Here is a 23,619-nt window from a genome sequence, read left to right on the forward strand (position 1 = left end):
CAAGGACTACTTATTTCTGACAATTTCCTGTTGCTGTACCTTGTGACTTTGACACATAGATGGAAAAGAAAAGTTTTCAACTGTAGAAGAACAGGATCTGATGTAAAAGGGTTATAGTGGAAATCAAAGTATAATTGTTGGTAGGTCTGAAATATTTCTTCTTTTTAGTGAAACTGTTGTACTGAAAATAAGTTTTGAAATGCAGTTATTCTATTAAGTATACAACTTATGTACAACTCTGTAGATTTAGGACTGGCTATTTTTCCTCAGACTCAGCCCTGTGTTTACAAGTGCTACACATCAGAAAATAATCTTGATCAACATTCTCCATAAAGTGTGTTGTAGTAAATTTGAGTAGTACCCAGTCTGTAACATTTCATACACTTTTCCTTACTGTTTGTGTGTATCTAGGAGGACATGAACCTGAATGAGGAACGCAAAGCCCCTTTGCGTGGAAAGGACTTGAGCACCAAACGAGAGATGGTGGTCCAGTACATCTCAGCTACTGCCAAATCTGTAAGTGAGAGAGTTAATTTAAGAGCTCTATCTTTATACACCGAAGAGTGTGTACTGTATAATTGTAGTGGATGAGCTGAAGCATCGTGACACTTCACACGGCTCTCCAAAATGAGTTTAACCTGATCCTCTGCTTTATTGCTTGCTTTGTCATCCGTTCTTTCACTCTCTCTCTCTCCACTCTTCATGCTTGAGTCCCACATCTTTGATTGCAAATTTGATTTATTTTCTTCAATCTTTTTCCAGTGTGCCGCAATCTGCCGTTGTAGACCATCCAGTAGAAATTGTAGTCACTCACTTACTCAATGCTAGGTGGATGGTCAGTGCTTGTCCAGTCATGTGCTTGCATGCAAATTGTTGGTTGTCCGGTTGTGTACTTGCATGGGAGTTTTTTTTTGTCAAGTGGTGACGGTGCCTTGACTCATTGTTTGCTTATTGAGTATGAAAATAAGGTTCAGTCAACCTCTTGGTTCAACAGCAGTATTACAGTAAAAAGCACAACCACCACAAAAGTGAGGAAAAGCAAGCATTTTAGGCTATGTTCAACACGAGCCTAATATGCTACAATATAGCCAGCTGCACCATTTTTTGGAGTAATATAGCACTTGATCATCACTCTGATCCAAAAACAGCAGTAAAAAATTAAGCATTCTGATGGTAATCCATGATATGTATGATGAAATATCCTAGCCTCTTTTGAAGCTATAACGAACCCTGTGAGGTGAAATATTACTTTAGCACAGAAGAAAAAAAGTGATTTCTGCCCCCATTGCTTCCTGAACCTAGTAGCTCTCTCTTGCCATCATCATTTATTACCTTCCTCATTGTTATGGTAATTAACTGGCATTATTGATAATGATGATTATCCGAGATGATTGAATTCCTCACAGGGCCCATTATGCTTTGTGAGCACTGATATTTTATTCAAATGAATAACATAATCTGTGTAGTCAAAGGACAGAGGACAAAATGTAATGTCTGTCAGCACTCTGCTATCCCATTTAATAAGACTGAAGGAAGGGAGATGGCTGAGTGTCAGGGATGATGTATCTGTACACGTACAGATTCATTCAATTCATTCAAGTGCATACAGTTACACTAAAACACCTTTAAATACAAACCCCAATTCCAATGAAGTTGGGATGTTGTGTAAAACGTAAATAAAAACCAAATAGAATGATTTGCAAATCCTTTTCAACCTATTTCATATTCAATTGAATTAACTACAAAGACAATATATATATAATGTTTAAACTGATAAGCTTTATTGTTTTTTTTTTTGCAAATTCACTCATTTTCAATTTGATGCTTGCAACACGTTCCAAAAAAGCTGGGACAGGGGCATGTTTATTTGACATAGACTGTCAAATACTGAGAATACACAAATGACCAAGAGGACAACTTAGCTTGAACTTAATAGTTTAGGGCACTTTTGTGCATGGTTCTGATAATAATGTGACACTGCTACCAAATCTCCTTCGCAGTGAGATACACTAGGAGCAGGTAATTTATTTCATTGTCTAAAATTTAAACATATTAAACAAACAACCTACTCTAAAATACAAGCCAAACCAGGGCCTTAATGAACCATCTTTAGTTTAGTTAGGTTTGCTCATTAGCCAGTGTTCTCACTAGTTCTTAATGAATTGTCTTCAATAACACATTACCAAATTGATTCTGTTTTGAAAACTGACTTTTGTCTTAAACTAAATTGATATCCTGTGGTCCTTTTTAGCTCCTGATAGATGGAAAGAGAGAAACTGTATTTATAAAAATCTGAGTAACAATGAGGCTGGAGCATCCCAGCCTGCAGCTTGTAAGAATGTTCTATAAACTGCCTTATAGTGATGATCCTGTGCTCTGTAGGGTCTTGAATAGTGAGATTTGGGTTCTTTCTTAACGTTAGAAGAATCCTCATGACTACAGAAGCCCATGTATAGCCCATAACCACCACAAAGTACAGTGTGTCAGCAAATATATCACAAGTAAACTATTTGTTTAAAATTGAGATACCCAAGTCTTTGTAAGGAAGGTTTCTTGATTTGCTTTTAAGTACCTGCTTTGTTTTTGAAAAACAGTCCAGTCTTTATTTCATACTACATGAATGCATCCATGAGCGTATATGTGATAAAGAATCTCACCACTAAAATGTATTTCTCTTTCAGGGTTATGCATTTTCTGGGGCTAATGTTGTTTGTATTTGCCGATGAGCATGCGGTGTGGACTAATAGGAATATGTTGCATTGAAACTCTGAATGGTGATGAATCTAGTAGTGGTGCCTTTTGGACATGTTGGGATGTCTTGTTTTGTCGTGGGGCCTTTCTGTTAATGTGACTCAATCATTTTCTACCAAAGATCTATGCTGCATTATGAGATTGCAGTTTTGGGGCTATAGAAGGGCTTCACACCCGATCTCAATTTCCTGTTTTTTTTCCTTCTTTCTTTCTAGATGGTATTAGAAGTAAAGATGCACTGATCTGACTTTTCCAGTCCCAATTCCGTTATCTGGGCTTTAGGTATTGGCTGATACCAAGTACTGATCCGATACCAGTGTTTAATTAATAAGCTGTATGCTTCACTGTGTGGAAGTGACTGGGATCATTATTTTATGTGCAAGGCAACATCAGGCAAAATGTAACAAATAAATACATAGATATAAATTTACTGAATTGTTATTTATTTAAAATAATAAATTGGGGACCAGCAAATTCAAGTTCCACATTTAAACCTTTTAAATGCAGCAACAAATTGGTCAAAATTTAAACAGAAATAAAAATTATAGTATATAATGTATATAAACTAGGGGTGTCACGATTCTCAAAATTCATCTGTGTCATCTGTTTTTTCACTGATACCCGATCCAGCTATTTGGGTCAGTATTGCCCGATATCAGATATCTGTATTGGATTGGTGCACCCCTAATTATAAGTTTCCAATAGAACATTGTGTTTATGTGTATTTATTTGGACAGCCCTCTTTATTTCTTAACCTACAGCTAATGCAGAGTATGTAGGCTTAAAAGGCTTTTGAGCTTGAAGTTTAAATGAGAAAATGTAGGTGGAACAAGAAAATCTCTCTAAAGTATCGTGTGGCCTTTTTCTTGTCGGTCTCTGCAGACCTGCTCAGTTGAGCTTCAACAAAAAAAGGAAACATTTGATCTCCTTGAATAGGTTTTAGGTGCTTGAAATTTCCTTCACAATGTATATACAACTTTATTGCATGTATATTCATTAGGGCTGAACGATTAATTGCATTTGCGATAATATCGCGATATGTTAAAACGCGATTTCCTAATCGCAAAGGCTGCGATTTGGTCACATGACTCGCGAGAGCAAATCAGTCTGCACTCCGCAGAGAAAGCATCAACTTAGCACGCTAACGCTACACTGTACCTTGAACTGATTTCTGTCATTCAAACAACTCTGAGTTGTAGTTTAAAACTTTTACAGCCATTTTAATAAAATGAAGGGTTTTATTCTGGTTCGAGTCCATACGTGCAGTTAATGAATACAGACACGCAGAACTGAAGGCTCGGTTGGCAACTAGCTCTGATTAGTGGTTAGCTCCGGTTAGCGGTTAGCTCCGTTATAAAGATATGGAGTGGAGGAGCTGCCACTGAGAGGGGTAACAACCAGACTCTGATAAATGACGTTCGGGGAGCTTTCACAGCAGCGTGGCCGCGGTGTTTCAACGGTTTTATTAGTACAGTTAATCCCACGGCAAAAACACCAGCAACTAGCTAACGTAACGATAGCCTCTCTGAACAAGTGCACTCGGCAGCACGCAACTTCCCGAGGGGGAGGGGCTGGAGGCAGCTCCTCTGTGCACTGTAAAAAAAAAAAATACACTGTTGTGTGTGTGTGTGTGTGTGTGTGTGTGTGTATATACTATAATTTTACTTTTTTAACTGTCTAGTGTGCAATTGTGTGTTGTTCATACTATAAAATGATTTATTGTTTGTCTTTGTTGAATAATACAGAAGACAAAGCTTAAAAAAATAATCGAATCAAAATCGCAATATTTGGGAAAAAAATCGCAATTAGATTATTTTCAAAAATCGTTCAGCCCTAATATTCATCATTTATGAATGTTGATATACCACAAAAGGCTATTTCTATAAAGTTATCTGGCTTCAAATGATTGGTAATATGAAAAAAGATTCTTGGTTTACTCTTGTAAAATGTCTTACAAAGGAAAAGCTTTTTTTTTTTTCGGTTTTACATTGACCCTGTTCTTTTGAATAAGAACTCTCTTTCAATGAAATCCAACTCTGCTTTTGTAGGTGTGTGTCAGTGGACGTCATCGCTTTGCATGAACTCTCAACTCTAATTTCTTATTCATTCTTCTTGCTCTAAATGTGTGCCAACATCATTAAAACTGCTACAATTCCGTTAACACTAATACAATTGCTTATTTCTTAGAAATGTGCTTCACCTACTGTCAATGAATATTTTCTTGTTTAATTTCAAACGTGCTGTGTCTCAGATGCAGGAAGGCTGTGATGGCAGGGTCTTGTAAGAGGGATTATACAGTGTTACTGGTCCAGTTTTATTTAAATATTGATGTGACCACCAATGTGCCGCCTTCTTCTTTTAATGGGATCATCCAGGCCCTTTCTTATCATATTGCTGATTGTTTCTGCAATTAGTAAATATTTTCCATCCATCATGAATAAGGGTGGTAATGGCTACATTTGTATTGAAAAGAAAATTCATGCACTTGTGCAGAGCGACTTATCCTTAGATTATTCATACCATAGTATGAGAGGTGCTCAATATGAGATCTCAGTAAGTAGTAATACTTCAACACTATTCAAATGATTACTTAGGGTCTGAACTTAAAGAAGTTTTTGCTCAGTGAGAACACTGTGTTACATTGAATTGAAAATACAAACTCGTTGTCAATGAAACTGTGCTTTTCCCCCTTGAGCTTCTCCCTGACTGTTGTCTGTGCACACTCAAGATAATGTCTGTTACCTGGTCAAGCTGCTCTAAAACAAGATTCAAAAATATGTATCCAATGTTGTAGGAATCAACATCTGTGGAAAATATCCAACAAATTACGTCAATGTGGCTCATTTCAAGTTGCCTCCAGTATTCAAGTAAAATATTCCCCAGTGTTAGACAATGACATGCTGCATTCACTGGAGAGCAAAGGAAATGTGGATACACAGTATGATTGGAAAGTAGTGTGTGCGTGATCAGGTGGTGGCATGTGTAAAACAGACTTTATGGCTGTCATAAACTCTTGGTAGAGGAATGGAGGGGGGAAATCAAGCATCAAATGGCCACAGACTTTGAGAGTTTGAGAGTGACAATAAAAGAAATGGAAAGGGAGATTAGAAGAGATCCAGGGAGGGGGTGCATGGGAGGGAGTGAAAACAGGAGAGAAAGAAATAGGTAAAACAAGGAGCTCAGTAGTGTGTCCTGTAACTTCCTGCAATCAAACTACATTTCGTCGAAAAACATGGCAGAGAAAGAAGAGCTCAGCCACAGTGTAGAATACATTTACTCAGCTGACAGACACCCTCCTACTGTGAAACAAGCCCTGCAGTTGCAATAATAAAAAACACTCCTGCTACCTGCCACTATTGACAGATAACATGGTTAAACTCCAAGAATCATGCTGCATGGTCACAAGGTAGCTCTGCCAAACAAAGTTGACACCTAAAGCCCAACGTTAATGGCAGCTGATTGATATTAGGCCAGAGAGACCCTCTGCAGCCTCTTTGTCCACACTACTCACTGTTCCTTTTTAGGGATGAATCTGTGAATCTAATGTCAGTCTGTTACAAGGACAATCATATTTTATCCTGTTAATCGTTTATTAAATCCCTTGTGTGGAAATCACCATGTCTAAACATGTTGATTCCTCACCACCACAGTTGTTGTTGTTGTTGTTGTCCTCTATTGATAATACCTTTGTCATGCTTTGCAAAATATTGTTTTTATGTATCCACATTTTCATGTATCTGTCTTAACATTTAGAAAATTGCAGCGGCCAAACACAGACATTATCTTCAGTATGTGCACATCATTGTAAAGGTTCTCTTGTTGAATCTGTGTATATTTTATTCTTTTAATATTCAATAGGGAATCCAAAATCGGAAAATGAAAAAAACGAGTAGTTACAGTATGTTGTTATTCATTTATGAATCCAACAAAAAAAAAAACTGCTGTTTTTTTGTACTTCGATTTTATGCTCAAGTCAAAAATAGGAAATGAAAAAACGGGCTATTTAACGAACTATATTAACAGCATATCTAATGTGTCTGATTTGTGTGACCGGGAAGTTACTGACTTATTTGTGTTTTGCACTAACTTTGCAGCAAATACACTTGGGCGATGGCAGTACCTGATTTAATGTAATAAATATGAGCTTGAACATCAATATAAGTTTTCTATCACTGAATTGGAATGAGTTTTTTTTCATGCTTAAATAAAGGTTAAATAAAAATAAAATAAAAATTACTTTGACACTGAAGACATCTTAAAAAGGATTCGCAGGCAAGTTCTGAGGCGTTCCCATTCCTGTCCCAGTACAGTGGCTACTTTCAGACTGCAGGCAAATCGTTAAGACAGACTTAAGACAGACTGGCCACACTGCTATCAGGTCGGACAAGAACAAGGCCAGTAAATTACACTGTGCTGCAAATTGAGCCTCGTTTTTGTATTTTCCAAAATACTTTTCTTTCTTTATATATATATATATATATATATATATATATATATATATATATATATATATATATATATATATATATATATATATAATAGACTATATATATAGTAGAATATATATATATATATATATATATATATATATATATATATATATCAATCACTGCAGGAATTGACACTACATTAACTAGCTGAAGCCTTGCTAGCTGAAGCGGCTGCTCTAATTCATATTAAACTGAAAACAAAACTAATCGGTGACGTTGACGGTGAAGTGAGACACGGTGAATGGCTTCTATTTATGTTGACGTTTATGTCCTCATTCATCTCATTTCCTTTTTGCACAGCCACTGCAGTTGACACACCTGTAACGTTAAACATGTTGCAATGTAAGCTAATTAATTAGACCGTATATAAAGATGTAGCGATAGACGCTCACTAGATCTGCTGTCATTGCTTGAATTGGAGGACAGAAGTTGATCCACGTTTCCCCACTTTTTGCTACAGCTGATAAATTATCCAGACGTCTTTCAGCGGATTGATAGCTGTCCTCCAGAGTGAACAGAACTGCGTCCATGGCAACGCTCTGCTATGCATATATATATATATATATATATATATATATATATATATATATATATAAACTTATGTTGATGTTTAAGCTCATATCCATTACATTAAATGTGGTACTGCCATCGCCCAAGTGTATTTGCTGCAAAGTTAGGCTAAGTGCAACACACAAAGAAGTCAACAACGTCCTGGTCCCACAAATCAGGCATATTAAATATCAAAGTCAAATTGTTTGACTTGAGCATAATATTACGAAGAACAAGCTGCTTTCTCTTGTTTTTGTTGGAGTCATAATTAAATACAAAATTACTAATTGTTTTTGAATTTTTCTATTTTGGTTTCACAATTGAAAATGAAAAGAACGAATGATGCACAGATTTTGTTGGCTTTACATTTTTTGTTGTTGTATAGTGTGTTTGTGATGTCACACAAGTTACGCTAATGACTCAACGTGTAATGGAGAGGATTCTCTGGCCTACTAATGATTGTGCTGTTTGTGTCTTTTTGCACATTAACCTTCTCCGCTGATCGCTGCATGCAGATAACTGGGAGCAAAGTTGCGGTAAGTAGCCCATTATTTATTTGGCTTCTGAATGTTGTTCCTTCTGTGTATCTGTCTTCATTCCCACCCTACAAACAAACACACACACACACACACACACACACACACACACACACACACACACACACACACACCCCTTTTAGAAAGATGTCAAGGAGCATGTTCCAAACTGTGCAAGTGAGGTCATTTTTATGGTTTGGATTTTTATTTTCAGCCCTGATATTGCTAATGGGCTGTAATTTGAAAGGCTATAAATTGCCAACACAATTCCTGCTTGTAAATGGTAGCACTTTCAAATGAGGGATTTTGAAATTATACAGCCTGAATATGAAGTGGGAGGCCTTTTGTTGGTTTTTGCCATTTCTCTTTTGAAATAGATTGCAGTGTAACACCTATTAGCATTTGAATATTGTGATACCAAAGAAAAGCTTTTACACAAATACTAATAATTTGCAATCTGATTTGTTTATCTGAGCATGTTGCATCTAAATGGTTTTAACTGTGTTCATTCTGTCTATGAGACAACTCATACTGAGAATATACATCATTTACTGTAATAAGGCCTTGAGCACACACTTATGTGCATGTTCACACACAAACTGTACATACACACTTAACCTAGTGAACTGCTGAAAAGATATCAAGTATGTTTTCTGCCTTGAACAATACTGTTCATTTAGTGGAAATATTCATAGCTATAAGTTTGAATTTGCTGTCAACAACTCTGAAGTCTCTGTTTGAAAGAACTCATAGTGTACAAAAGGCCCACATAATAAAAGAAAAATATATATATTTATTTATGCTATCAATGTAAGCCTATTGGTTATACTTTTTTTTTTATTTCTCCTCACAATACTATGCCAATTGTTGTTTTTCTCTCTGAAGTTCCCATAAAGTGGCACCATGTTGCCTTTCCTAAAGAATAGGTTCTTACTTTTTTAAGGTCTTTTAAAAAAAGAACCACACTGTTATTGGTCTAGCAAGCGTTGAATTGTCACTTTAAATGGGATTTCATCACCTTTTGAGAGCTTCGTAAGGATTAAGAGGACTGGAAAGCTTAACAGGAACACAGGCAAGGCAAAGCAGCACACTGACCTGGCCTCTGCTCTACTCATGCTCTCAGACAAATCTCACTCTTTGAGGCATTTTAAAGAGACCTTTTGTATCGATTGCGTTCTCTACTTTTTCGAACTGTTCTTTTGTGCTTGGTTATTTCTGTGGGAGGAGTGGGTTTTTCGGCTTGGCCTGTATGGACGTGGATGGAGTAGCTGTCGATCAGGAGAAATGGCCACACTGTGTTCCGTAAATGGAATATGACAGAATTACCCCCAGCTTGTATCAGGACTGTTCATCCGAGATGTGGAGGAGGCCCACTCAGAAGTTCTACAAACCATCATCGTCAAAAGATGCCAGAGACCCTGGTTATCAAGAAGTTTCTTACTGAAGCATTTGACCTGACCTTTGTGAACGGTGTGTCAATCATGCAGCAGTAGCCTACAGATATGGCTAACATACTGAAAGCTATGAGCTGCCATTCGTAAACCCTGAAAGTGTTAAAAAAAAGTGTTTAGCTTGGTTAGCCGATTTTGTGCTACAGTTAGCTCCCTGCTTTGCTGGCAGATTCCCATTTTCACGCTGTCAGCGTGCGTCGGTGGGATGGAGTGCTCTCAGATGTGCTGGAAGGAGAGTGTTGGTTAGGATTGTCTATAGGGAACACACAACTGTGACTCCTCTGTCTCAGGCATGAAATCTCTCTGGCACCTTCCCCTCTCCCAGTAAAGAATGAGGTTGGAATAGAGGATTGTGTGAATTGGCTCTAATCCAGTCTGACCAGCGTGTAAGTGTGCAACACTGTTAAGTCTCATATGCTCTCTCCACCTCCTTAAGCAAGATTGAGGGAAATATGAGCAGCACACATACCTGGGTAACAGCATGCCTGCAGGTAGACTCAAACAGTCGAGATGGACCAGACTTCCGTCTTTGCGCTGCCATTGACAGGCTCTGCAGCTCAAATTAAATGCTGCTGAGACTATGAGAGTGAGAGCGCACATGATCCAGAAAAAGGGTGGGCCCCTTGTGTTGAAAAGCAGCAATCTCTAACCCATCAATATCTGTATGACTGGAAATATGACTGCTTGTTATTGCCATGGTAACATGCTGGTCAGCTCTGACATGTCAGGGGGTGATGGTTAGTGTGATTGTGTAAACACGTATATCTCTGTGTATATGGATGGAGTATGTGGATTTGACCTAAGAGCCAAACACACCTCTGACCAGAGAGAAAAGATCAAATGATGCTGTATTGGCTGTACTCTAGCTGATCTAGTTTGAAAGAAGAAGTGTTTTAGTTTTCTGTAGAATTATAAAGTGCCAGTCCTTTAAGTGTCTAAGGACATGATTTTTAATGTTAACTAATTTTCCTGGCTGGGTGTATGGTTGTGTGAATAATGATGTCTACAGAGTTCAGATGTGAAAATGTGGCGGTAATCATGAGAAAATCATCATTTACGGAATAACATCTAAAATCTAGCATTTGTTTGTCATTGAATATTGCTTAGAATGACTGCAAGGCTACATTAATTTAATCGAAGCGAAAGTGCTCTGTGTTGCTGTATATTTTAAAACATTTCAAATTAAAATATGTTTTGTGTTTTACAAGCAACACATTGGACAAGACTTGAATCTTGAAGTGTTTTTCTCATATTCGAGTTGAGATGAAGAATTTGATTTACCTGCGAAGGATGTGAGGTATTTGGATCTAGTATTCACAAGTAGTTCTGCAGCGATCAATTCTTTTTTTACTTATCAATGTATCAATTATTTTTAATAAATCCATTGCTTGGACAAAAAAGAGAAAGTCCCATCTAAAGCATTCAAAGTTCATATGTGATGTCTGCACAGGTATTTCATTTACAATAATATGAAGCAGAGAGAAGCAAGAAAAAAAACCTCACATTTCAGAAACTAAAATCTAAATTTTATAAATTCCCATTGAAATGAATGACCTTGATGTGTTTTTGTTGTTACCTGTGCTCTTGTTCTCCTCTGTTTGTAACTGATGATGAATTACAGAATAAAGGATAATCAGTAAACAAGTAGTTATACATAAGGCAAAGTATCCAGGTGGGAAATGAGAGAGACAGAAAGAGAGAGTTGCATGGATATGAGGACACGCAGACATCTGGCTCCTCTTTAACCAATCAAGTGCTCGTTCACTATGCCAGGAGTGTTTACGAAGGGCCTTTAAAAAAAAAAAAAAAAGAAATAAAAAAGAAATGCGGTGTGCCTGAAAGGAAATCAAGGCACCCTCCTTCATTCCCCTTTTAAAACCACATGCCTCAAAAGACTGTTTTGTTTCAAGCAAGCTATTAAACTGGGTGCTGAGGGTTGAGCAGATTTGATGTGGCACATGTCCTTGGTGCTTTAAAAGAACGTCAATGAAAAATTAATCAATAACTTGTGCCTCCCATGCCCTCAGTCAGTGTTCACCATAGATTCTATCTTAAATTAAGATCAAGGAAACATGCTCTTGAGGGGACTGTTTGAATAAGATGTTTCTTTGATTGGCTGAAAGCATATTTTAGAGTTCATCTGATGGATATAAAAAGTTGTCTGGAATTGAGATGAGGAATTTATTTATTTATTTGATTTATTTGAAAAGCGTATCTGCAAATCTGTCCTCAGGTGTTTTTAATAGATATTGAATATTTGCTGCTTCATCTACTCAAATGCTTTTGGGGCTGGAGGCAGCTCCAGGGCGGACCAGAGACCTTCGGTTGCCATGATTTTGGACAGATGCATGCGCCTGCACCTGGGTTCTGATATGGTCTGTTGTTCCCCGACGGATCAGCAAACCTTCTTTTATTGCCGTTAGCGCCGTTAGCGTTAGTTAGTTTGCGCTGGCTGAGTTTAGGTTTCTGTAGTCGTCACTGGCTGTGGGATAAATGTGGCTGTGCCCCCTGGGCTGATGATGAGGCAGATAGCTGGGTAATTTAGCATTAGATTAGTCGACTACCGATACAGTTGTTGTTACGTGGCAAATTTAATTGTGGTTAGCTTGGAGCTGTTAACTGGTCAAACAATCATACTAAAAATAACTATGAGCGCGTTGATTGTTGTTGTAACATGTACTCCTTGTTTAAAACCTCATTGTTTAAAATCACAGATTTCTCTGGGTTTAAACATTGCTGGAAACATTTGGGGTAATGCTAGTATACAACTAAACAAAATATATAACATAGGTATAGCCAGTGGTTCAGAGTATACTGTTTAAGTGTTCTTGTTTTCATACTGGTTGTAAAATGGTGTGGAAGTCAGTATTAAAATTTTAAAGCAACGTAGGCCAACTGACAAAAACTGTGTATTGTATTGGTTAAAGAAGGCAACATTATTTACTACCTTGTGTCACTGGGAACAGTCTCAAAACGTATTATTTGTAATATGTCAGAATGTTTTAGATGCCATGCCAATTTGTGTTATTTTGTTTAATATGCAGAGGAACATCCAACATCTTCAAATGATTGGCAGGCATAAACAGTCTTACATGGGTTACAGATACTAATAATTGACATAAAACCCAATACCACCCACAGTTGTAGCAATGTTTGCAATGGCAATTCATTTACATAAATCTATGTAATTTTATGAATATTGCCCCATTCCCCCCCATTTTTGGAAAGCCCGATTTATGCTTCCTCTGCTGTTGTCATGTGAAGTGTGTGGACAGCCAGTTGTGTTAGTTGGAAATAGAGGTTGACCGATTAATCGGCCGATTTTTGGCATTAATTTTTACATAATCGGCATCGGCCAATATCCCAGTATATCAAGCCGATTAATAGGCAGGCGCATCTGCGGGCAGCCTAGTGTTAAAAACATGAATAGGCAACATTTTTTACAGCGCACCCAGACCAGCTGCCTCCAGCCCCTCCCCTCGTGAAGTCTTGCGCCATGTGTCTCGCACAGTCACTTCAGGCTCAGACGCTACTGTTAGTCGTACCATGTTGCTGGTGTTCTTGCCTTGAAATTAACTGTACTAATAAAACCGTACAAAACACCGCGGCCACACCACTGTGGAAGCTGCCCGAATATCATTTATCAGAGTCTGGTTGTTACCCCTATCTGTGGCAGTCTCATCCACTCCTATAACGGAGATAACTGGAGATAACCGCTAACCTTCAGTTCTCCGTGCCTGTATCCATTAACTGCATCTATGGACTCGAGCACGAATAAAACCCTTAATTTTATTAAATTGGCTGGACGAGTTTTAAATTACAACCAAGAGTTGTTTGAATGACAGAAATCTGCTCAGATAAGATCCTAATGAGAACAACAGGACATGTAACAGTAGAATCCCCAAAACACAGCTAAAACACTTCAACAAATGAACAATGATCTAACAAACAAGGTGAACAAGAATTGACTTTAGATAGCCCTAGTCTTATGTGATTCAACAGGAGTTAGGAGGAAATAGTGTTGAGATTAATAATAACATGTCACTTTCTGTGAAGCTTGCAGATTTGTATTCTCAGAAGTTTAATAAATGCTGCTAAGTGCACTAAACTTTATTTTTTCATTGAAAAGTTTATTTGACAAAGTTTATTTTTTCTTCTTACCTGTTTTGTTTATTTAATATAATTTTCATACATTATTTATACAATATACAGTATATTTTTACATTATACATTTTTAATTGAAGTATAGAAGTGTAGATTGGTGAAGTGTAGGGCTGAACGATTAATTGCATTTGCGATAATATCGCGATATGTTAAAACGCGATTTCCTAATCGCAAAGGCTGCGATTTGGTCACATGACTCGCGAGAGCAAATCAGTCTGCACTCCGCAGAGAAAGCATCAACTTAGCACGCTAACGCTACACTGTACCTTGAACTGATTTCTGTCATTCAAACAACTCTGAGTTGTAGTACTAAAAGTAAAGTAAAACTTTTACAGCCATTTTAATAAAATGAAGGGTTTTATTCTGGTTCGAGTCCATACGTGCAGTTAATGAACACGCAGAACTGAAGGCTCGGTTGGCAACTAGCTCTGATTAGCGGTTAGCTCCGGTTAGCGGTTAGCTCCGTTATAAAGATATGGAGTGGAGGAGCTGCCACTGAGAGGGGTAACAACCAGACTCTGATAAATGACGTTCGGGGAGCTTTCACAGCAGCGTGGCCGCGGTGTTTCAACGGTTTTATTAGTACAGTTAATCCCACGGCAAGAACACCAGCAACTAGCTAACGTAACGATAGCCTCTCTGAACAAGTGCACTCGGCAGCACGCAACTTCCCGAGGGGGAGGGGCTGGAGGCAGCTCCTCTGTGCACTGTAAAAAAAAAAAAATACATTGGTATGTGTGTGTGTGTGTGTGTATATACTATAATTTTACTTTTTTAACTGTCTAGTGTGTAATTGTGTGTTGTTCATACTATAAAATGATTTATTGTTTGTCTTTGTTGAATAATACAGAAGTCTGTATCGAAATCGCAATATTTGGGAAAAAAATCGCAATTAGATTATTTTCAAAAATCGTTCAGCCCTAGTGAAGTGTTCAATAAATGTTTTTGTTGAGAAATTCTGTGTATATTAGTGTTACATTTTATCTTTCAAAAAACAAGCACATATCGGCCAAATATCGGCCAAAATAAATTGGCAGCATTTATCGGCCATCGGCTGACCCTGATTTCTAAAGATCGGCATCGGCATCGGCCAGAGAAAGCCCATATCGGTCGACCTCTAGTTGGAAATCACAACCAAGCCAGAGGTACTGCTGTGTTGGATGGGAAGTTTACCCTTGGGTCATTTGTGCGACATTTGTAATTAAGTTACGTTGAAGTTAAGTTCTGTTTCATAAAGTGTTTTTTTAACCTCTTGTACGTTGTCACTTCATATTGTGAGGGCCATCAGTCATTCAACAGTTGCCTAGAGCTCAGCCAGCATGACACCGTTTTATTTAGGATTATTACACCTCTCTCTAAATATTCTGTGAAGTCATATTGGAGTTTGAATATCAGTGCTTCACAATTGCAATAAGCTGCATTGTTCTGGAGCATCTGTTTCTGTGTTACCCACTCTTGAGCATCTTTTATACGTGAAATGTAACGTGTGACAAAGTTTACTTTGATGAAGGATAGATATACTAGTACACTTAATTAATTTGTTAATAGTGTCATTGCCTGGCTCGCATTTGTCATGTAATGTTGAATTTTAAGGTCTACATACGATTAATCGATAAGCGTTTCTGCTGAATGGCTTATCTTCAGGCTTCCCGGTTGGATTGACCTTTGCGGACTGTGGAAGAAGCAAAGGTTTAGCTCCCACTGGGGATAAGAAAAAGAGGTTACTTTTCTATCAGCATTTGTCTTCTTTTTCTTTTCAGTTTTTATCTTTTCATTTTATCCTTCCCTAATTTCCTCCTCACACATCTCTCTATACAACATATGTCTTTTCAAAGACAGAAATAATCAGTCCTCTTCAATCAGAAGGGGAGAGTTGGATCTTGTTATTTTGAAGGGAACATGAAAGGCTGAAGTGGTCACAGTATGCTGATATTGGATTGAACAGTGGCTACGGCAGTGCTTTATAGTGTCTCTGTATTTGTGTTGGTGTGTGCACATGCTTGTTTGTCTGTGTGTGTGGTAAGTAGTACTGTTTTGTCCATGCAGTTCCAATAGACATATTGGATATTACTACTTGGATTTAGATTTAGAGACAGAGTATGATAGGCTACTTTAGAGAGAAAAAATAGGATTCTTAGTTCTGTTGTATTTCTGTGAATTTGATGTGTTGTATGCACATCCCCACACCAGTGATGGAGCTTGTGAATACTAGCATGCTCTCAGTTGTACATCTCTCACCCACAGCTCTGTCACACACGCAACAGCACTGTCGGCATGCTCAGCTCGGCAGGAGGCTCCTGCAGGGCCGCATTAGGCTCCATAAACTTTATAGCATATTTTTACAACCCGCCTCTCTGTATGCATCCACCATCCCATCCCATCGCATCTGCTTTAACTGTTCACACAGCTGTGAAATTCTGTGTATCCCCATGTTTTATGGTTGCCTGCTTCTCCCGTCACTCCCGATTTCTTTATTTGCTCCTTTTAGCTTTTTGATATCCTTCTCTACATCTGTGTATATTTAGTAAGTTATTTGCTTTGGTTGATGGAGTTGTCTGCTTTTTCTAGATGTTATCATGGAGAATACTTGCAGTGGGTGATGTGATAATGTACTTCTGTTCATAACCTTGCCAGGCTCTCTCCTCTTGTGCATTTCTAATCATTCCAGATGTAGACTTCACACTGACAGTACTGTGGACTTGCATTCCAATGTGGGCAGTGTCCATAACAGCATATACATAGACCCTGCTGATTTGGAATATCTCTGTTTAACAACTGACACAATGCAAGGTTTGAGGACAAGAAGGACAAAGAGAGGCAGCTTTTGACAGGGACCTATTGTCAACATGAGTGGAAACCAAAGTTGCTGTACTGTAGCTGCCGGGTTATGAGAGAGTCACATTGATGGCCTGTTTATAATCCCCCCTGCTCTTGCAGTAAGACCACCAAGCCCTGTGGGAGCACCTTACTGCTCAGCCAACTAGTCCACTCAGCACAACACTGACTAACAAGGTATAGTTTCTGCCTATAAGCTACAGTGTTTTCATAGCGCTGTCATACTTCGACGCACAAGAAAGCCACATAATCGGCTCATCAACAGCCAGGTTCCCCCATGAATCCCCAGACAGCTCTCTGTTGTTATGATTGGTGAAATGATCAAGGCCAGATCACTTGCTGTGTTATTGTCTGGCTTGCAGTTTCTTTTTTAAGGGTGCTTAGGAGAGATGGGCCACAGTTTTAAAATGTCAGCCTTCAAGCCATATCACTTTTAAGCTGTTTACTAGTAACACACGGCTGATTGATTGGTCCCTCCTCCCTAGTGAATGAATAAAAGAATGACTGAATGCAGAGTATAAATTAACTATTCATGTGCTAGATATAAGGCTCAGGCTGATATGACTTAGGTTAAGCTTGGTTGGTAAAGCATTCTTGCTGCATAAGAGAATGAGGGTCAGTCCTGACTGAGTTGGCACTACCTCTTCGTCATGCATGCTGGCTAGGATGGTCTTAAACTGCCAAACTGGTCACAGCTTTTTGCAAATTAGATGGTCTCTATTTGCTTTCCATTGTGCTTTGCCAAACGTTGTAGCTGTGTATTAAGGGCAAAGAATAGTATCGAGCAAGTAGGTCTTTAGGGATGTTTCACAACAGCGCTGATGGCATGGATCTTAGTTTTGCTTGGCTTGCTGAGAGTGTATCATTATCAATGCCATAGACACATTAGCTGGTCATACATGGTCATGGCCTGCCTCTACTCAGACAGATGCAGGAACAGCTGCAGTTCTCCAGCCAGTTGTGTAGTACTGAAGGCTAGCACTTGGTGGCAGTGGGTGCCCATTGAATTGACCAGTTAGTACAATGCATAGGGGTAGAAAAGCCACATTGTTGCTATGGAAATGACCTAATGGGTTTCTCTCAGCCCACGTAACACACCGTTATGTGTGCCACTAATGCCATTTGTTAGACGTCTGATCTTTAAAGGGGAGAATAAGTGTGAAATGGCTCAACAGCATTCAAATTGGTCTGTCTTCTCTGATCAATACTTTCAACCTCCTTCTGTATACAGAGAGGGAAAAAAGAACAGATTCAGAAGTAAGACTGGCATAGACATAGTGGAAGACAGCCAACCTCTATGGGGTCCACTCCATCTTTTTTCCTTTTAACGCTTCACTTGCTCGATCAGGGCCTGTAAGGAAGCGCGTCTTACCTTACCTGTTATCGACAAGACCTGTTGTATTGACTGCTCTTTTATGCAGTCATACCTGAATAATTTATTAGACTGGCCCCACACTGATGAACGGATGAAGTCCCACACCAACAACACATAAGTTATGCTTACAGAACCGCACCATTGATATCACAGTCTTTCCTTCTGGTTCTCTCTGTATATCCCTATTATGTTTTATGCCAGCAGACCGACACTACATCACTCTCTGACTGACTTTTTGTGAATTTGGCTGCAGTTGCTTTCCCTTTAGAGGTATGAACATCAAATCTCCATCTCTTTTCTGACCTCACCTCTGCATGTGAGCCATATTTGTTTATTGACACCCTGAGCTTTTGACATGACACATATTCTCTTGGTTACATGTGTTCTGCTGAAACATGGTCTTGCTTGGGTATGGCTTTCTTTTATGGCCCAGGTTGTTTTCAACATTCACATCGTGGCAGTGAGTGGTACATCTTTGCTTCCCCACGCATGCTGTGCTCACTATTTCAACTTCTTCCACTTTGTCATTCAGCTCAGGTGCCCTTACTAACATATCACATACATTTTTAATGCACAGCCATATGGTGGCCTTGTTTTTCTTCAGGTACTGTGCCAAAAGAATACGAGTAAAATAAGGCAAAATATAAAAAAAAAAAGTTCATCCCTGCTGTTATTTTCACATATGTAGTAAAGGCTTTTGTCTCTATCAATTGGTGGTCAAAATGTTTCAGGTGCTTCTTTAGAATTGGGCCACTTACTAGATATTGACCTGAGGTTGATTTGATGGCAGATGTATAGTGTTTCAAATGGTGATGTCCTTGATGTTGGCTATAGACCCAGCGTGAGAGGTGACATCCAATCATGTTGAGATGGCTGACCTGTCTCTTTATGTTCTGTGTGGTCTTGATAGATTATCTTTTTAATGCTGATTGGGTGAATGTCTGCTTCACACCTGAGATGCTGGCGTTGAATCAAACATAGTCTGCCACTGGATGTGATAAGAACACAGGACCTTACAATACAGACCCCTGATGTGTATAATTACACAGTCATTTAATAAGACAAGCAGCAAATTCAGTGTCATGTGTGAGGTGTTTTTCTTCTTTCCTGTCAAGATTTCCCATGTTAGCTTTCAGTTGGCTGTCTCTGCTGCCGACGGGTGTTGTTTGCTAGATTGTTTGTGTGTCACCTCACATGTCTCTGTGTGAGGAGGAGGAATTTGCTTTCACAAAAGAATGAAATTGAGAGGGAAAAAAGTTCCTTCCAAGCCCTGCAAGTAGAACAAAAGAACAGAAAAAAAATTCTTGATGTTATTATGCCGGCAACATCTTCTGAGCTTCTGATATAAATGAACTAAGGGTTCTAAAATTGTCATTTGAATTATGCCTTTCATCTCCCCATGGTTTTTAGTGAAGCAGTTCAGCCCAAGTCTCTAGTGAATGTTTTTTCTTCCCCTGTTTGCATTTCTGAACAAGCGCCATAACTGTAATGAATTCTATTATTTTAAAACCAATTACTGTTAGTTGGGAGCTTTTCGCCGCCCTTGTCGTGCTCTCTGAGGAATAGTGCTGTTGCAGTGTCGACTGCACTCAAACCTGTATTTTTTCCTATTTCCCAAACCACCCATGCTAATGTAGTTTTCTGGTGTTATACCGTACCTCCTGCATTCACAGCATGAATGTTCATATGAAGCAGAATTTTACTGAATCAGAACAGTGAAAGTTTTTTTTTTTTTTTTAAAATATGAATTGCTTGAAAAGCTGGATGAGATGGCGTGTAATCGGCTGAATACAGTAGAAGCCAGTGCAGTCTTTGAATGAGAAGGAATTCTAAGTAAAGCACCAGCAATACAAGGCATATAGTGTTTCATTGGCCATGATTTTTAAGGGCAAATTGCAAAAGTAAAAATAATGATTTATATACAGGTTGTCTTTTGTCTTTTTTATGTCTTTCTTAATTTCTTTATATAGTTGAATTCAAGTTTGCAATCTTTTTTGCTTCACAAAAGGGAATATCTCACACTGAATGTTTTTTAATTATTCATTTTAGAAATCAGTTTTTCATCAAAAGCAGTAAGAGTAAACGGTGACCGAGACAACCCAACTGCATTTTACCGCAAACTTCCGACTAGTTAACTTTCTAAAGCAGGCACAATCGCTTGTTTGCTAAGAGTCAGGTCGGTGATTGTGAATGTGTGATTGTGTAAAGGTGTTCATGAGATAGATACCAACCTTTAGTGAACTTGTGAATTTCGCCAGATGTCTTCTCTCCTTTATGGAGACAGACGCTGTGTGCACGGTGGGCTCGATGGTGTTTTAAGCCTCCGATGTCGCCTTTACAGGCAGCTAACCCTCACCTTAACACTAACATAACTTCTTTGACGTAACCATTGCCGCGCTGCCTGGAGGGCGACGTTGCGGGCTAAAAACACCGCACGGTGGGAGGAGCTGTGTGTGTGTGTGTGTGTGTGTGTGTGTGTGTGTGTGTGTGTGTGTGTGTGTGTGTGTGTGTGTGTGTGTGTGTGTGTGTGTGTGTGTGTGTGTGTGTGTGTGTGTTTGTGAGACACAAGTGACAGAGAGACGGAGGAGAGCAGGGAAAGGAAATACAGAAGAACGTGTTTTAAATAGCGTTTCAAAAAAAATATTAATAACGAAACGCAATGTGCGGGGGCCGGTGTTGATAGTGAGGCGCACCGCCAGACATTAGTCTATGTGTGGGAAACACTGCTGTTACAAAGTTTCTCTTTGACGCTGATTTCGCATTATTTTATTTTCTAAGCTTAGCACTAATTGGATCCTGCTTTCATTTTTAGCCAGTGTTTGGAGGTGGACCTTTTTGTTTGCATTTTTCAAAATGCTGTTCTCTCGTAGAGACACCTAGTCACTTGAATCATCGGTGTGCAACTTCAGATTGTGGTGAACTCTGCACAATTATTTTTATACTCAATTGCATTAACTTAACCTTAAGCATATAGTATGTTCCCACACACACACACACACACACACACACACACACACACACACACACACACACACACACACACACACACACAAACACTGAAAGAAAGAAGGAAAGGAAAAAGAGAGAGATTAGACACGTTCATTACAAGCCAGCCACTTATTCTGCCATAAAGACTGATTTATAGCTTATTAAATAAGCTGAAAGGTTACCTCAAAACAGATTTTCTCCATAATTGACCAATTTAGTGCCGCTCGATAAGCATTCATGTCAAGCTGAGATGTTTTGGTATTTCTGTCTCTCTCCCTCCACCCCTTCTCTCTCATGAGTTACCACTGATAATACAGTGCCATGATTAGTTATCAGAGTTATGAAATATTCAACATGTTGTATTTTGGATGTTACCAGGGTGGGGTCCAAAACCTGGGCACAATGGCTGCTGCATTAGTTAGCATCACTGAATGTTCTTCTAATTAGCTCACTTTGCCCAGCAGCTGTCTGCTATTAGGATCCTTTGTTCCAGATGTTATCTCATTAGAATGGCATTGATCATCCTAATGACTGTGGGAGAGATTATTGGTCCACATTAGCGTGACCCGCTTGCTGCCTCTTTCCCTGAGGTCAAACCACAAGCTTCACCCATCCATATTTTCAGTTGACGGTTTAAGTATGGCAGCCATTTCCTCTAGTCATGGTTACTTGTATGTGGGATGCCAGCATAAAGGAAGCCGTAATGATACAGAATAGCGCTGCATGCTAGTTGTGAGCAGGGTAATTTGTGGACATTAAGCCCAGTCTTAGTGTCAGTGGGCTAATACATTTTCGTAAACAGTTCCCTATCTGTGAATTAGCCCTAGTATCATTGCATAAATGGCCTTTCTTTATAAATGGATGGACTGGACTAAATGTTTTTGTTTGCTTCACATTAAATTTCAGTTTAAGAGATTAAAGGCTATGAGTTTGTCTACCTATCTAGTTACCTTGTCTGTGAAAGCAAGGTTTTCTGAAGCAAGGATAATTGGTATTGTGTGCTTTCATATTCAAAGCATCTCTGATAGAAATATAATTCAGTATTCAGAGTCACTGGTGATGTTGAATAATCTCATTCATATTATTTTACACTTAAGGCTTTCATTTGGTGCGCGTGTGTGTGTGTGCTTTTGAGTGGTGTTTGTGTATGTGCATGCATCTGTGCATGCATGAGTGGGTTTGCTGTTTTGTCTTTTTTTGGAGGAAGAGAGAGGGCATTTGTGTGTGTACAGACAAGGCTTTGCCAGGGCATCACTGACAGCTAAGAAGCAAGCAGTTCTCTCCCCTGCTACAGCAAGCACAGAAATACACAGAAATCTGTGCGTCTTATTTCTTTGAGTCCCCTTTCTGCCGGGCTAGAAGCTGGCCATCTCAGAATTCTGTGAAGCCATCGAAGCATTTCACATTTATACTGAGAGAGAGAGAGAGCATACAGATAGGGGACATTGGTAAACAGTTGGAGAGAGAGATGGAAAGAAAGGTGGTAGGTTGAGAGGAGGAAGGGGGTAGAGACTAGAAGGGAGAGAAAAAATTGAGTATTCAGGCAAAGTGATGGGAAGAGAGTTTAAAATGGGGAGAAGCTAAATGTCTAATGTACAAAAAAAATGATTTCATTAAAATCTGCGGAAAAATTCTGCTTCCGCAGATTCCGTGTGGCCCTGCTTATTACCTCAGACTACATTGTAAACCTGCTTTCTGCACCACATTGTGCCTCTGTGGTCAACTAGTTTCCAACATGACTCTTAGATCTCTTTTTCCTGCTGCATGAATACCTTTTGTATCGTGTGGTAAAACAATCATGCTTAATTCCATCCATCTCAGTGGTTTACTCTTCTGGTTTTCAGGCTCCACGGCCTAATGAAAACGGAGAGGCATCAGTTTAATTATAATGTACTCGCCTCTTATCGAGGAGAGATTGTTTTTTTTTTGGAGCCCTAATGAAGTTCTCATCAGTTTGTTATTAACATTGTGCTATCTGGGGCTCAAGTGGAGAAGCAGCCAATTACATGGCTTTGTTCTACTGATGGACAAGTATTTTTGCCTCTGTTGAGGGAGAAATAATTTGGGGAAAATGCTATGGGAAAAAACATAGCTATATCTTCCTTCCATCTACTGCCAGACAATCTTCTGCTTCAGGTAAAGTGGAATGTGTATCTGTCATTTCGTGTAAGATCTTTCTACTTATGCCAGCTAGACGTAATTGACTTGTAACAACTGGCTCATCAATTGCCTAGACTTTTTTTTTTCTAGGAAGATGATAGTTGGCAGTTGCAATAATAGCTTAATCTATAGAAAGAGCATCAAAGCAACACTGCCAATGTTAAGAATAGACTCAAATTCAAATTTTGTTTCTTTCCCCTTGCCCATTTCAAATTGAGTCTATACAACTACTTAATGGGAAGAGTGTTTCAGTACTTACATAGCCCAACAAAAACCTTATTTTTGTAAAACATAAATTAAATTAAATGTAAAAGTGATTA

The 23,619-nt window shown here is 38.8% G+C and overlaps 1 protein-coding gene across 7 annotated transcripts in view; it reads left to right on the top strand.

Moving 5' to 3' along the window:
- The window catches only part of diaph2 (diaphanous-related formin 2), a 426,632-nt gene that overhangs the window by 24,518 nt on the left and 378,495 nt on the right, over window positions 1-23,619 (top strand). For 6 of the 7 annotated variants that reach the window (XM_031302826.2, XM_031302828.2, XM_031302833.2 and 3 more), the window contains 2 exons: window positions 412-516; window positions 8,306-8,326. In XM_031302826.2, coding sequence (XP_031158686.1) covers window positions 412-516; window positions 8,306-8,326 — 126 coding nt within the window. The remainder of the gene's footprint in view (window positions 1-411; window positions 517-8,305; window positions 8,327-23,619) is intronic. The other variant, XM_031302830.2, reaches the window with a different exon arrangement.

The sequence above is a fragment of the Sander lucioperca genome, chromosome 1, assembly GCF_008315115.2.
Source record: "Sander lucioperca isolate FBNREF2018 chromosome 1, SLUC_FBN_1.2, whole genome shotgun sequence".
In the NCBI taxonomy this organism is placed as follows: Eukaryota; Metazoa; Chordata; class Actinopteri; order Perciformes; family Percidae; genus Sander; species Sander lucioperca.